The sequence below is a fragment of the Equus quagga genome, chromosome 10 (assembly GCF_021613505.1).
Source record: "Equus quagga isolate Etosha38 chromosome 10, UCLA_HA_Equagga_1.0, whole genome shotgun sequence".
Lineage (NCBI taxonomy): Eukaryota > Metazoa > Chordata > Mammalia > Perissodactyla > Equidae > Equus > Equus quagga.
Window position 1 is genome coordinate 503,093 of NC_060276.1, and position 15,507 is coordinate 518,599.

Here is a 15,507-nt window from a genome sequence, read left to right on the forward strand (position 1 = left end):
AAGAGATGCTACATCCTATCTACTCAGCTAGGAACTGAGCGAGTACAGGGCAGAGAGGAAGAGACCAGCCTGCAGGGTCAGCTGGAGGTGCAGGGAAGATTCTTCTTTTTTCATTTTTATAAACAGCTTTATTGAGACATAAGTTACATAGAATATAATTCACCCAAATTTACCCAAAATGTACAATTCAATGGTTTTTAGTATAGTCACAGAGTTGTGCAACCATCACTACAGTCAACTTTAGAATATTTTTATCACATCGAAAAGAAACCCAATACCTTTTTGTTATCATCCCTCTATCCCCACTCCCTCCAGCCTCTGGCAACCACTAATCTACTTTGCATCTCTATGGATTTGCCTATTCTGAACATTACGTATAAAAGAAATCATACAATATGTGTCCTTTTGTGTCTGCCTTCTTTCACTTAGCATCGTGTTTTCAAGGTTCATCCATGTTGCAGGAAGCATCAGTAATTCATTCCTTTTTATGACTAACTAATATTCCATTGTACAGATATACCACATTTTGTTTATCTATTACAGTTTACGGACATTTGGGTTGTTTCCACCTTTTGGCTATTACATTATATTACGTTATGAACATTCGTATATAACTTTTTGTTTGAATACTTGTTTTCAATTCTTGAGATATATACCTAGGAGTGGAGTTGCTGGGTCTTGTAATATTTTATGTTTAACTTTTGGAGTAACCACCAAACTACTGTCCAAATTGGCTGCACCCAATTTGGAATTTTACAGTCCCACCAGCAGTGTACAAGTGTTCCAATTTCTCCACATGCTTGCCAACCCTTGTAACTATCATACTTTTTTTATTCTAGTGGGTGTGAACTGGTATCTCATGATTTTGATTTGCATTTCCCTGATGTCTAAGGATGTGAAGCATCTTTTCATGTGCTTATTGACAACTTTTATATCTTCCATGGAGAAATGTCTATTCATATCTTTTGCCCATTAAAAAAATTTTTGTGTGAGTTGTCAAAGTTCTTCATATATTCTGGATACTAGATCCTTCTTTATATGATTTGCAAATATTTTCTCCCACTCTCTGAATTGTCTTTTCACTTTCTGATAATGTCCTTTGATGCACAAAATTTTTAATTTTCATGAAGTCCAATTTATCTATTTTTTCTTTGTTGCTTGTGCTTTTGGTGTCATATCTAAGAAACAATTGCCAAAACCAAGGTTCTGAAGATTCACTGCTATGTTTTCTTCTAGGGTTTTTATAGTTTTAGTTCTTACATTTAGGTCTTCCCGCTGCTTAACTTCCAAATGTATCTCAACAGGTAGCATATGCTATTGGATCCCAGGGAGTCCTTTTATATCCTCTCAGACCACACAGCCACTGATCACATAGGACAGTGGGAGGACCCTTACTCTCCCTGCTCCCACCCAACACTTAGGTGACAGCTGTACCACCAGATCCTGGGGAGTCTATCTTATCCCCTAAACTGGCCGTGTTTGCCTTTTAAAAGAACATTTTAACTTTGCCAGCCCCATGTGGGGCACCAAATTTGTCAAGCACAGACTAAGACTGACAGATTTGGCTGGTTAAGCTACACAAGCCCTTTTTAGATTCAGTTTACTACTTACATAGTCAGCAAAGGGAAGAGAAACCAAAGGTACCAGCTCCCTGTGGTCCTTGTCCCACACACCAAAATGGATGTAACCGAAATGAAAGAGGCTGGATGACTGCAATGTGAACTGCAAGACACCCCATTGCTGAGGAGCCCCTGTTAGACTGCACCTAAGCAGTTTTATAATATGTATCTATACAGACTACACCTGAGAGGGTATAGATATGTCCTGGGTATCAGAACCCACAGGCAATAAAAAACTGTCTCATGACAGCCTCCCAGAGGAGGTAGGGAGGTGGGTGGCAGATGGCCTCAGAGCAGTTCTTTACAGGCCTCCATCCTCTCATGTAACAGGGGGGATCTCAAGCTGTTCTGACAAGACTCAGATTAACTGTACTTCAGGCCTTGCTTAGGTGGCATATGTAGATACCACATGGGCACCAGATCACTGTGATAGAGCTGTTACCCTGTACACATCTCCCTCTTAATCAGGTAATACAACACTACAATTCAATCCAAAGAGACCATTCAAATATTGCAACTGTCCTAAGAATTTCTTTTTCCTTTCTGGCCCAGAATCCAATAAGGAATGCATGTTGCACTTAGTTTTCATGTCCTAAATCTCTTTAAGTCTGGGGACACCTCTTGGCATTTCCCTATTTTTCATGTCCTTAACAGTTAAACTTCCACCCGTGAACCTGCCTTAGCATCCATTGATGAGTCATACCTGAGTCAGTCACTACTATGATGATTACCCAAGTGTGACTTTCTAATTTTATCCTTCCTTCTACATTTATTAGTTGGCTTTCTTCTTAAAGAGCTTTCTTTGTCCTCCCAACTATTTATTTTTATCAGTGCAGACTCAAGATTCTTATAATAACTTATATAATGCTTTACTCTCATTAATCTGATGCACAAATTGTCCAGATTTGGCCAATGGGAACCCATTCAGGCTGGAACCATTTCCTTACTTTATGATCAAAAAGATGGTTTGGGCTTATCTCGTACTTTCTCTGCCCCAGCCCTGGAACCAGCCATTTCTCCCTAGGGAGCCCTGGTTACCTTTAGTGAAGGATAGTATTTGAGAACCAATATCTGGGTGCCAGATGTGCTCATAGCTACTGGGGTATCACTTTCAAATTCTTACATTAATCAAATGGCCATGACTCCATCAATGTAAAAAGTTTAGATTGTGATGAAGAGAGATGTTAAAGATGTCTGTTCAGTTTCTGGTTTGTGTAAATAGATGCTCCATTCACTGAGGTAAGAAACACTGGAAGGGAATATAGTTTAGATTGAAAACCAGGAGTTCAGATTTAGATGTATCAAGTTTGATATGCCATTAAGACAGCCAAGTGGAAATGTGTAGTAGGCAGGTAGAAATGTAGATCTAGAGTTCAGGGAGAGGTCTGGACGGAGACACAGATTTGTCTGTCAGCTGCATATAGGTGAATAAAGATGGAGAAGCCTATGAATGAATTTGAGAAGTAACAGCAAGAGCAGAGAAAACCTAGAAAAGAACAGAATAGCAGAAGTCGAAAGTGGTAGATTTCAAAGAAGAGTGGCTAACTGTGTCAAGACTGAGAGAATCATTAAGGACAGGAAAAGCATCTATTGACTTTTGCTATGTGGAGGTCATTGGTGTCTTTAGCAGGAGTGGTTTGAATGGAGTGATGGGGGCAGAGGTCAGAATGCAATGAGTTAAATGAATAGGAGATGAGAAAACAGAGAGAGAAAGTAAGTGTATATTGTTCCCATCAGTCTTGGCTGTGATTTAAAATAGAGAATCTGCTGACCAGAAGGGTATACAGGGTTGTGTGTGGAATGCAATGTTTTGTGTAAAGGTAAGCCAGATTGGTGCAAGTAGGAAAGTAAAGATACATCTTGTTCACATCACTGTTCCTTGTGATACTCAACACTTTTAAAGACTGAACACTAAGCTAAAGGAACCTTAGTGGTCACCTACTCTAAACTTATAAATAAAGAAAATGAAGCCCAAAAAGGGAAAGGGACGTGTGTTCAACGATAGCTGATAAAAATATTGAAATCATTTTATTCCCCTCAGATTTTCCTTTTATAATTCTTATTTCGTAAAATAAGTACCATACATCTTGGTTCCCTATTCAATACTTATAACTTTTTATTTTGCAATAATTATAGACTTACAGGAAGTTGCAAAAATAGTACAGGGAGTAGTCCCATGTACCTTTCACCCAGTTTCTCCCAGTGGTAACATCTTACTTAACTATAGCACAACTTCAAAACCAACATACTGACAATGGTTGACACTACAGACCTTATTAATTTCACCAGATTTTACATGCATTCATTTATGGGTGTGTGCAGGTCTAAGGAGTTTCAGCACAGAGATTCATGTAACCAACACCACAATCAAGATACAGAACTGTTCCATGAGCACAAAGGAACTCCTTCTGTTAGCCTTTTATAGTCACACATATCCCACACTGCCTCCAGTCCCTATCCCTGGCAACCATTAATCTGTTCTTGATTTCTATAATTTTTTCATTTCAAGAATGTTATATAAATGCAATAATACAGTATGTGACCTTTTGAAATTGGCTTTTTTTCATTCATTATAATACCCTTGAGGTCCAACCAAGTTATGTGTATTGACAGTCTGTTCCTTTTCATGGCAGAGTAGTATTCCATGGTATGGATGGTTGGTTTAACCACCCATTCAATGGCAGGACATCTGGGTTGTTTCCAGTTTGTGGCTATAGTGTGCACAAGTTTTTGTGCCAATATAGGTCTTCATCTCTCTGGGACGAATGGCCAGGATTGCAACTGCTGGGTTGTATGGTATGTGTATGTGTAACTTTATTGGAAATTTCCAAACTCTTTTCTAGAGTGGCTGTAAAATTTTGCATTCCTATCAGCAAAGTATGAGAGATCTGGTCTGTATGCTCAACAGCATCTGGTATTTTCACTATTTTTTCTTTAGCTGTTCTTATTGATAAGTATGTAGCCATAATTCATTGTGGTTTTAATTTGCATTCCCTGATGACTGATGAAGTTCAATATTTTTTCATGTGCTTACTTGCCATCCATTTATCCTCTTTAATGAAATGTCTATTCATGTCTTTTGCTCATTTTCTAATCGGATTGTTTGTTTTTTACTGTTGACTTTATATATTCTAGATTGATCAGATATATGGTTTGCAAATAATTTCTCTCAATAACTTCCTCCTCTTAAATATTTTGCAAAGCAAGTTTTTCATTTTGATGAAGTCCAGTATATCAACTTCTTCCTTTTAGGATTGTGCTTTTGGTGTGAAGGCCAAAAACTTGTTGCCTAGCTCAAGATCCTGAAGATTTTTCTATAATTTTTTTTCTAAAAGTTCTACAGTTTTATGTCTTACATCTAAGTACATGATACATTTTGAGTTAATTTTTGTATGAAGGATGCAGTTTAGGTCAAAGTTCATTTTTTTGCCTATGGGTGTTCAATTGCTCCAGCATCATTTGTTGAAAAGACTATCCCTCCTTCACTGAATTGCTTTTGCACCTTTGTCAAAATCAGTTGTGCGTATACCATACCATCTTGATTATGTAGCTTTATAGTAAACCTTGAAGTCAGGTAAGGTGAATCCTCCAACTTTTTCTTCTTCAAAATTGATTTAGCTTAATTAATTTTATACCTGGATATTTTCATCTTTCCTATAGGGAAAGAAAGAATAGTGAAGAACTGTGGCTGTGGGAAATTATGGAAAATACAGCATTTATACTCCATATGCCCTAGGGTAATGGTTTTCAAACTTTAGTATGCCTCAGAATCAGATGGAGAGTTCATGAAGATTTCTGGGTACCATCCCAGAGATGAAATTTAATCTCCAAGTGATTCTGGTGCAGGTGGTTCTGGACTACACTTTGAAATTTGACAAACAATAATCTAGGGAGAAACAAAAAGAAACTAAACTAAATACTAAAACAAAAACCGGCCGTTTGTCTCCATTGTTGGGATCAGGCTCTCTTTTTTTTCTTTCCACCTCCTCCAATTCCCACTTTAATTTCCCATATGCAATAGGCTTGACTCTTTTCTGAAGACATACTTATCATCTGTCGTTATACAAGGTGAGAATAATGCAACAGAACTTTTTAAAGCATGATTTTTTCTACATCCTAAGTTCTAAATGTTTCTGGAAAAATACATTTATATTATAATGGAAGTTCCTAGGTAAATAGGATCTGTTCAATGGGAATTTGGTTCAGAGTCAAACATGCTAGAACTCGTGTATTTGGTTAGAAAGGGCACCCACACAGATTCAACCTTTGATAAGTATCTCAGAATACATATTTTATTACTATTTATTTATTTATTTATTTTTTACTGAGGAAGATAAGCCCTGAGCTAACATCTGTACCAATCTTCTTCCTCTTTATGTGTGGGTTGCCACCGCAGCATGGCTGACGAGTGGCATAGGTCTGCACCCAGGATCCAAACCCACAAACCCAGGCCGCTGAAGTGGACTGCACTGAACTTAACCACTACGCCACGGAGCCGGCCCCTCAGAATACATATTTTAGAGATCAAGAAGGAAGACATAAGACATATGCCTCTCAATGAGAGCAAAGAGTAGAGGTGGAGTGCTGACAAGTCACCTTCACTTCCTTCCACTACCTCTTCTGTACTTATTTACTTGTCCAACATAAGCATCATAACTACAAAATTGAAATATGAAATACTCTCCTTCCCTTAGCTTATTCTAGGGAGTGAGTGTATCTGAAAATGAAAATAAAGACATCCAAGTTAAATAAGGGAAAAATAAACATTTAAAATTTTCTCCCAGGACATTTTATTACAGGATGTCCTTACCAATGTACCTTCCATAGCCTTTTAAAACAAACCTTTCACATTCTACTTAAATCATTGTGCATATGCTCTTTGTAGGCCAGTTATAGGTAGGAGGGTTCATTAAGTCCTAATGAAACTTAAGAAGACATCTTGTGTTTATTGCATGCATAAAACTCATCCATTGGGATATAAAATGAGCTGCTCCTACAAAGAGTCTGCCTACACATGAGGTGTGTGAATTTCCAGACCATGATACACAAGTTGAAAAAAAAGTTTTTTACCCCATTTTGTCTCCTGCTTTATTCTAGAGAAGAAAGTTCTTGCATAAGCTCTTCCTTTTCCTGTTGCAGCTCCTGCAAATGCTGTTGGTTTTGCTCCAGTCTGTCCTCCAACCACTGTAGGAGAGGCCCACTGACTGCTGACATCTGACTGCACAGATTCTTGGTAAACACTTGAAGAGGAAAAACACAGATGAGATAACACTGCACCACCAACAGCCCTCCAATTGTGAGTACCAAAAGAAGGGGTTGGAGGAAGAAGTAGAACAAGTGCAATAAGTAGGACTAGCAGATGATTTTGTACGGCTAGCCAGGGGAAAGACAGAAGAGCAGAGCACAGAAGATACCTATCCTGAGGCCATCCTGAACATCCCTGGATCCATAAGCCTGAGGGAAGCCTGGCTATGCAGAGAGGAGAAGATGACCAGCTCCTTACTACCTTAGGGAAATGGGCTAAGAGCTACAGAAGGGTTTCTTTCCCCAGCGCTCAGACCTTTCCACACTGTGAATGACCATAACCTCCTAGGGAACTAGAACTCTGTCTTCTGCAATTGAGTTTTCCACTAAGTCCAGGCCAGTAGGAAAACTGCTTATCAAACGTTATATACATTGAAGAAATAAATACGTTAATTCAACCCACCTGAGAGCTCCTTTTTTTAAAATGAGGAAAAACCAGAGAGATGAAGAGTAAAGAGTTATCATCTTTCATGCCTTACTATGAATGTTCAGCTTCATGATGAGACAAAGATTCTATGGCACTGTTTTTAAACAAATTCTACCTAAGAGAAATATCTTTTTCTCTCTCATAATACCTAACTTACTGAAAACGACCACTGTTATACTGTGTGGTATATCTTCCAAGATATATGTATATGTATATGTGTGTACGTGTGTGCTGGTATATGTATACTTTTGAATAAAACCTGTATGATTTTGGATGTTACTTTTTCTCCACATAACAATATGCCATAGACATCTTTCTGTGTCAGTAAAGATCTAGCTTGCCTTCTTAAGAGCTAAACAATATTCATCTGAATGGATGTACCAATTTAATAAGTTCTCTATTGATGGGCATTTCAGTGACATCCAATTTTTTGCTATTATAAAGATTGCAATTAATTTTAGCTCCAGGAACAGTATATGGGAGTGTTCACTTCCTCCACATCCTCATCTAATTATCTCAATTTCATCTTTGCCAAAAGAAAAGATGAAACACTGATAACTTTATCTTAATCCATACTTCCTTTAGAGATTATTATGAACAATTTGATTTTTCTGTAGGGGTCTATAAAAGTCTTTAATTCTTATTTAGTCAGTCTTGTCTTTTGTAAATTCAGGGTTTCAGATTATACTTAGGCGATCACCTCCCTAGAGGTTGAAAAATATCCTTTCATATTTTCCTTCTGTACTTTTTTTCCTTTTAAAATAAGCTTTATAGAGGTATAATTTGCAGACAATAAAATGACCCCATTTTAAATGTCCGGTTCAATGAGTTTTAACAAATGCATACCCCTTGGAACCACCCTTAGTCAAGAAACAGAACACGTGCAGCAGCCCACAGGCCCCTCTGCAGTTCCCTTTGCAGTCAATGCCCCTTCACCTCTGGTGCCAGCAGCTACTGATCTGCTCACTGTCACCATAGATTAGGCTTGACTATTCTTGAATTTCATATAAATGGAACTATAGAGTATGGAGCATTTTCTGTGATGCTTCTTTCGCTTGGCATAATGCTCTTGAGATTCATCCAGGTTGTTCATGTATCAGTTGTTTGTTCTTTTTGTTGCTGAGCAGCACTTCGTTGTATGGATGGCTCACACTTTGTCCATTCACTGACTGACAGACACTTGGGTGGTTACACCTTTTGGATCTTGTGAATAATATTGCTATGAACATTTCTGTACAAGTTGTTTTTTTAACCCTTGTTTTCAACTCTTCAGGGTATATGCCTAGGAGAGGAACTGGTGGGACATTTGATAATTGTAATTGCCAACCTCTTTTCCAAAGTGGTTGTACCATATTTAATAGTAAAAGTATAAATACACTTGGAATTTATTTTTTGTGTAGGGTGTTAGGTAGGAATCTATTTTTTCCCCAAATAGAGATAGAAGAATATAAGTCCATGAAGGTTAAGACTCTCTCTTTTCTTGAGCAATGTACCCCAGTGCCTAGAATAGTGCCTAGCTGAGAGTAGGCACTCCAATGTTTCTTGAATGAATAAACTAACAATTAACTGTCCCTACACTATTTAGTGAATAATCCATCCTTTTTCTTTATTTGAAGTAACATCGTTCTTAAATATAAATTCTTCTATATACCTGGGCCTATTTCTGGGCTCTATTCAGTTCTACTGATTTGTCCATTTTTGAGTTATTAACCTACTTTTTAAATTCAGAAAACTTGCTAAATTTCAAGCTGGTTGAAGCCATGTTAGTTGTTTGAAATCAGCCATGGTAGGGGTATTATACCATGGAAACTGGCAAACACAACAAATCAGAGCCCTCTCTCCTCCCTCACTCTAGGTAGCATTTACAGTATTCAGGAGTCCATAGGCTTCAATAGAAAGGTGGGGAGCAAGATTAACGAATGGCAAAGCTCTGAGGAAAGAAAACTTGAGGATAACCTTGTACCCGTCACTTCAATCACTTAAACTACATTTGCTTCTGTCAGCTGCCTATTTCAGGAATCACTGCCTATACTCAAGAAGAAAAAACCTTACCTGAGCCATTATGGATCTTGGTCACTGAGTCCAGATGTGTGAGGCTAAAGGGATAAAACAGTTTAGGTGAGTAGCAAAGCAGGAGTGAAGGGAAAACAAAATGGTCACGGACTGTCTAACAAAATGAGAAACAACCCCAGACCTTTACCAACTGGATTAGATGAATATGTATAATTTAAATTCTGGTTATTGGTAAATTTTTCATGATTTTTGGGACGTGATTTTATTCAGAACTTGGAGATAATTCAAAGAGATAATTTTGAAATTACTGTCTCTCACTGAAGCCTTCACATAGTACAAATTTATTGGGCAAGACCCAACACTTGGCAACAGGACTACTGTTGTAGTTTACTTTTTTTAATAACCAAAAAAAGTGTCCTTGCCCTTGAAGGATATAAAGTGCAGCAGGAGAGAAACAAATGTTAAAGAGATTGTTATCATACAGTGTGAAAAACATTATGATTGGAGACTGCTATAAAGTTTTCTCATAGAGAGGTGAAAGGAGTGAGTTGCTAAAGATGAAAAGACAGAAGACAGGAGTAGGGACTAGGCCCCGAGAGGTGGAAGAGTGAGGAAGGTCTCTACCTGTGGATCCTTCTATATGCATCCTGCTCCTCTTGGCACAAGATCTTGGGCAGCTCAACTGCTGATTCAAGGCACACTTTCCCAATGGTTACATGAGGCACAATATGGATTGGGATTTCAATTCTCTCATACCTGCAAGACAATCAATTCAGGTCAGTTTATTGTTTGTTTCCAGCTTTATTGAGGTATAATTGACACTTCATATCCTTTCACCAGTACTTCCCCATCTTCCCCTGTACCGGCCCTGCCACAACCACTCCTATTCCACTCTCTGCGTCTATAAGTTTGACTGTTTTAGATTCTACAAGTAAGTGCAGTCATACAGTATTTGTCTTTCTCTGTCTGGCTTATTTCACTTAGCATAATGTGCTCCAGGTATATCCATGTTCTTGCAAATGGTATGCATATATACATGCACCACATTTTCTTTATCCATTCATCCACTGACAGACACTTAGGCTGTTTCCAAATCTTGGCTATTGTGAATAGTGCTGCAATGAACATGGGAGTGCAGGTATCTTTTTGAGATCCAGATGTCATTTCCTTCAGACATATACCAAGAAGCGGGTCAGTTTTTAATGCTGAGTTGTCGTAATCAGAAGTTTTCTATAGTTTTAATAAAAACTTAAGGATACAGTGTGCTTCAAAGATTAAACATTCCTGTATTTCATTTAGTAGCTCAACTTCAAAGTGGATAGGGCTCAAACTGAATTCATCTGGGGAGCAAATTGGAAGCACATTTGCAGAGCCAATATTCTCTGGTCTCATAGAAAATCTGAGGCCACTTCTGTAAACTTAACAGAAGCCTTGGGAGCTCAAGATCCTTATGCTCACTCCCCAGAAAAGGGGAATAGCTAATTAATACTGTTTTCAGTCAGGAAGTTGCCAGTGAGGTTGAACACATTGATCACAAAGCCTGGGGAAGAAGAACCGCAGACTCTTCAATGACTCTATCAGATTCATTATATAGATGGGATTACTCATATAAATGCTCACTTGTTCTAACTCAGTGTTCACCAGTGCCGCCCCCCTACTTCCTGGTCTCTCCCCTCGGAGGAAATAGGTAAGAAATTCACAAATACTTGCATTTTCATGCTATAGTGGAAGAAACAGATATGCTTGTTACTGAGGCAAACCAATCTACCTCTACCTGCTTCTCACCCTAAATACACCTAAACTCCACCTAACAATGGGTTCAGTGGAACATTCAGGTTGAGGGCCCCTGGCACTGTGAGGCCTCATTGGCACATAGTGGTACAGCAGCATAAGACCTAGCTCCCCTCTCTCTTTTTCCTACCCAGCAGAATGTGTCTGGGGCCCACACCACAATCTAGATGGGAAACTAATGACGGAGGATGACAAGCACGCCTTCCCTCACCACATCCAAGTAGTCAGGGAGAAATTCATGAAGAGTATGCCATAGCTGTTTGTGGTTTACAGACAGCCCTTTGAAATAAAACACAGTGACTATTATTACTGATGTTTCCAGAAACTTTTAAGAAGTTAATCTGCTGCTATTAGTGTACTTAGCAGGGTTTCCCACTGAGTTTATCAGTACCATGAGCATAAATGGTTCCAGTAGTTGACTGAGAATGAAGACACATTTTATAAATTCCTAATGGAAATAGTTAGAGCTTCTGTCACTTTACTCAAAAGTACAATTCCAGGACCTAGCTAAGCAGAGATCCAAAGCTAAGACAGAGATTCTCCTTCTGCTAACGAACTAGCTGGTTAAGACCAATCCTCCTGTTGAGAGCAACTAGAATAGCTGGGCCAAATAAAATAGCATCTGTTGGAAGTCACTGGAGAGCTACCAAGGCAGTGAGTAATTGTGGGATCAAGACCTGGGAGAGGAGGAAAATCCAGAGAGATGAGCCTGGCATTTAAGGACAGCCTTCCTGGAAAGGCATCTGCTGATTCCAGAGGAGGAAGCTTATAGGCTGGGAAGTTTAAAGAGTTTCCAAAAGGGCTTATGGGTCTTGGGTGATAAAATCGGAGTTCAGGGCCTATGAAGGGGGAGAGGACTCGGCAAAATTGTCTCCAGGATTTGGGTTGGGACCTCAATAGTATACATACTAGCAGTAAAAACAGACCAGCCTTTACAGGGACTAAAGGCCCAACTTTGAATCATCTCAGTTCCTAACTAGATTAACGTGATTTGATAATTCTGCTACCAGTTAGGATGTAGAAGGTTGCCAAAGACCACTGCACCTACCATAACAACAAGAAAAAATCAGATAAAAAATTAGAAAGAAAAGACCCCAGAGAGCCATGGATACAAAGATAAGTCTAAATGAACTACATTCTTGAGAGCAAGAATGAGTAGATGAGTAGAGACCAGTGGCCACTCTCCTCCGTGAGGACATCTGTCTTGTCTGGAGGCACAAGCAGGTGAAGGATGGGGACTGCCACACACAGATGAACTTTGCTGGGGTAAGAGGAATGCAACTGGGACTTGTAACAATCACATGAGGTGGCAAACTGAAATATGCAGAAGCATTGAGGACAATGTATTCTTTTTTTTTATTGTGGTCATAATAGCTTATAACATTGTGAAATTTCAGTTGTACATTAATATTTGTCATACACCATACAAGTGTGCCCCTTCACCCCTTATGCTCACCGTCCACCCACCTTCCCCCTGGTAACCACTAATTTGTTCTCTGTCCATAAGTTTGTTTATATTCCACATATCAGCGAAATCATACAATGTTTGTCTTTCTCTGTCTGGGTTATTTTCCTTAACATAATGCCCTCAAGGTCCATCCATGAGGTTGTGAATAGGACAATTCTGTCTTTTTTTATGGCTGAGTAGTATTCCATTGTACATATATATCACATCTTCTTTATCCAATCATCAGTCAATGAGGACTTGGGTTGCTTCCATGTCTTGGCTATTGTGAATAATGCTGCAATGAACATAGGGGTGCATAAATCTCTTTGGATCATTGATTTCAAGTTCTTTGGATAAACACCCAGTAGTGGGATAGCTGGGTCATATGGTATTTCTATGTTTAGTTTTTTGAGGAATCTCCATACTGTTTTCCATAGTGGCTGCACCAGTTCGCATTCCCCCCAGCAGTGTATGAGGGTTCCCCTTTCTCCATAACCTCTCCAACATTTATTTTTTGTCTTGCTTATTATAGCCATTCTAATGGGTATAAGGTGATATCTTAGTGTAGTTTTGATTTGCATTTCCCTGATGATTAGTAATGTTGAGCATCTTTTCATGTGCCTATTGGCCATCTGTATATCTTCTTTGGAAAAATGTCCATTCATATCTTCTGCCCACTTTTTGATTAGGTTGTTTTTTTGTACTTCATTTGTGTGAGTTCCTTATATATTATGGAGATTAACCCCTTATCAGATATATGATTTGCAAATATTTTCTCCCATTTGGTGGGTTGTCTTTTCATTTTGATCTCTAGGCTCTGGTATAATGTATGTAGCATTGAAGGCTATGTATTCTTTGAAGATTCCACTTTGAAAGCAACAGGGCTTTTTATTTTTGGGGGGAGGTGAGAAGTTGTTCCTTAGTAAATTTGTCTGTTCCTGCTATGGGAATTGATCTGTTTATGCTTTCTTTCCTAATGGGTCAGTTTTGGTAAATTGTATTTTCCTAAGAAATTATCTATTTTGTCTTGTTTTCAAATTTATTTACATAGAGATCTATCTCCCAGACAGCTTGTTATGGTATTTTAAATCTCCTCTATTTCAGTAGTTGTCTCCCTCTTGCCATTTCATATTTTGTATGTTTGTGCTTCTTCCTTTTTGCCCCATGATTATGTTGACTCGTGGTGTGTTTATTTTGTTAATTTCCCCCAAAACAATCATTTTTATTTATTAATTTGATGGGTTTTGTTCCTACTCCCGACTTCATTAATTTTCTTTTATCTTTCATTATTTCCTTATATTTTATTTTGGTTATTTGGTTTATTTTGGTTATTTTCTTGTGCCTTATCTTAGCATTTAGAATTTGGAATTTAATTAATACATTTTTGGTCTTTCACTTTTATTGCTGTAAAGTGCTTAAGGCTGTGAATTTCAACTTATCTCTTCTATAAATGTATCCCATATATGCTGGGATAGTAGTATTTTCATTTTCATTATTTTTCTAAAGCCCTTTAATTTTTGTTTCCATTTCACCCACCCATTGTGTTCCAGTCTTCCCTCTAATTTGGTATCTGTGCTCTAGCCTTTCTAAAATGGTCCTGCTCTCTAACACCCTCAGAAAAAAGCCCCACACCTGAAGCCTTCATGGTTCACCTGTTTATCTAGCCCTGCTCTCTCCTACTCATATGACTGACTCTGCCCAGTGTCCTTTCTCTTTTTACAACCTGGCTAATGCCTACACACTTTTGGAGACTAAGCTCAAATTTAGGAATCCTTTTCTGATGCCCTTCAACCCCCAAAACCACCCCAGTTAAGTACTCCTTCTGGGAATTAAATGGGATCCTATACTTCCTTTATCATAATACTTATATAGTTGAATATTTTGTCTGTCTACTAACATTGTAAGATCCTTGAACATAGGCTTCCCTTTTATTGCTGTACCCCTGGTGCTCAATTAAATAATTGTTGAATGTCCCTTCACTGTCGACTTCAAAACTAGTATTTTAATACATTTGTTGTGACGTGTGAGCTTTAACAAATACTAGAGCTACTTTGTCATAAATTTAGTTTGGTTGATTGATTTTAGCTTTTCAGTTCAAGTATAGTACACAGAAAAGTACACTAATTGTAATTAGAAAAGGACACTATAAATGTCCAGAGCAATCAACTTTCACAAAGTCAAGATACCCACGCAACCAAAACACAGATCAGCTCTATGAGTTTTCAGAGTGAATGTTCCTATGAAACTGCAACACATATCAAGAAATAGAACCTTACCAGCCTTCCAGAGGCCCTCTTTTTGGCTCCTCACAATTGCTACGCCCTCCCTCCATTCCAAAGGTAACCATTACCCTGATTTCTAACAATACAGATTAATGATTCTGTTTTGAATTTTATATAAATGGGAAAATACAGTAAATACAGTTTTGTGTGTGACTTTTTTCACTCAACATAGTGTCTGATATATTATGTTGTGATGTATACTGATGGTTCTTTTTTAGTGCTGGGTAATATTTCACTGTCAGAATTTACCATAATTAATTTACCAATTTTCCTCTTGTTAAGCATTTGAGTTGTTTCCAGTTTGGAACTATTATGAAAACTGCTTCCTGTTGCACATATAGCTTGCATATCTTTTGGGTATATATGTAAGAATGGAATTTCTGGGTTATCACTTTAGTAGAATATGTTGCACAGTTTTCCCAAGTAATTGTACAAATTCATATTCCTGCCACCAGTATTTGAGGTTTTTCATGGCTTTAACAGCTTCATTAACAGTTAGTATTTTCTGACTTTTTCATTTTTTTGTCATTCCGTTAAGTGTGTAGTGGTATCTCATTGTGGATTTAATTGTATTTCCCCAGTGACTAATTAGGTTGAGGACATTTTCAAATGTTTATTGGCCTT

General features: G+C 38.1%; 1 protein-coding gene across 2 annotated transcripts in view; it reads right to left on the reverse strand.

The window, feature by feature from the left end:
* Window positions 1-4,726: 4,726 nt before the first annotated feature.
* BRCC3 (BRCA1/BRCA2-containing complex subunit 3) overlaps window positions 4,727-15,507 on the reverse strand; it is a 91,316-nt gene continuing 80,535 nt past the window's right edge. For both annotated transcript variants that reach the window (XM_046673782.1, XM_046673783.1), the window contains 4 exons: window positions 9,988-10,119; window positions 9,403-9,446; window positions 6,690-6,859; window positions 4,727-5,273 (listed from right to left, as the gene is read on the reverse strand). In XM_046673782.1, the coding sequence (XP_046529738.1) occupies window positions 6,708-6,859; window positions 9,403-9,446; window positions 9,988-10,119 (328 nt within the window). In that variant the 3' untranslated portion in view covers window positions 4,727-5,273; window positions 6,690-6,707. The remainder of the gene's footprint in view (window positions 5,274-6,689; window positions 6,860-9,402; window positions 9,447-9,987; window positions 10,120-15,507) is intronic.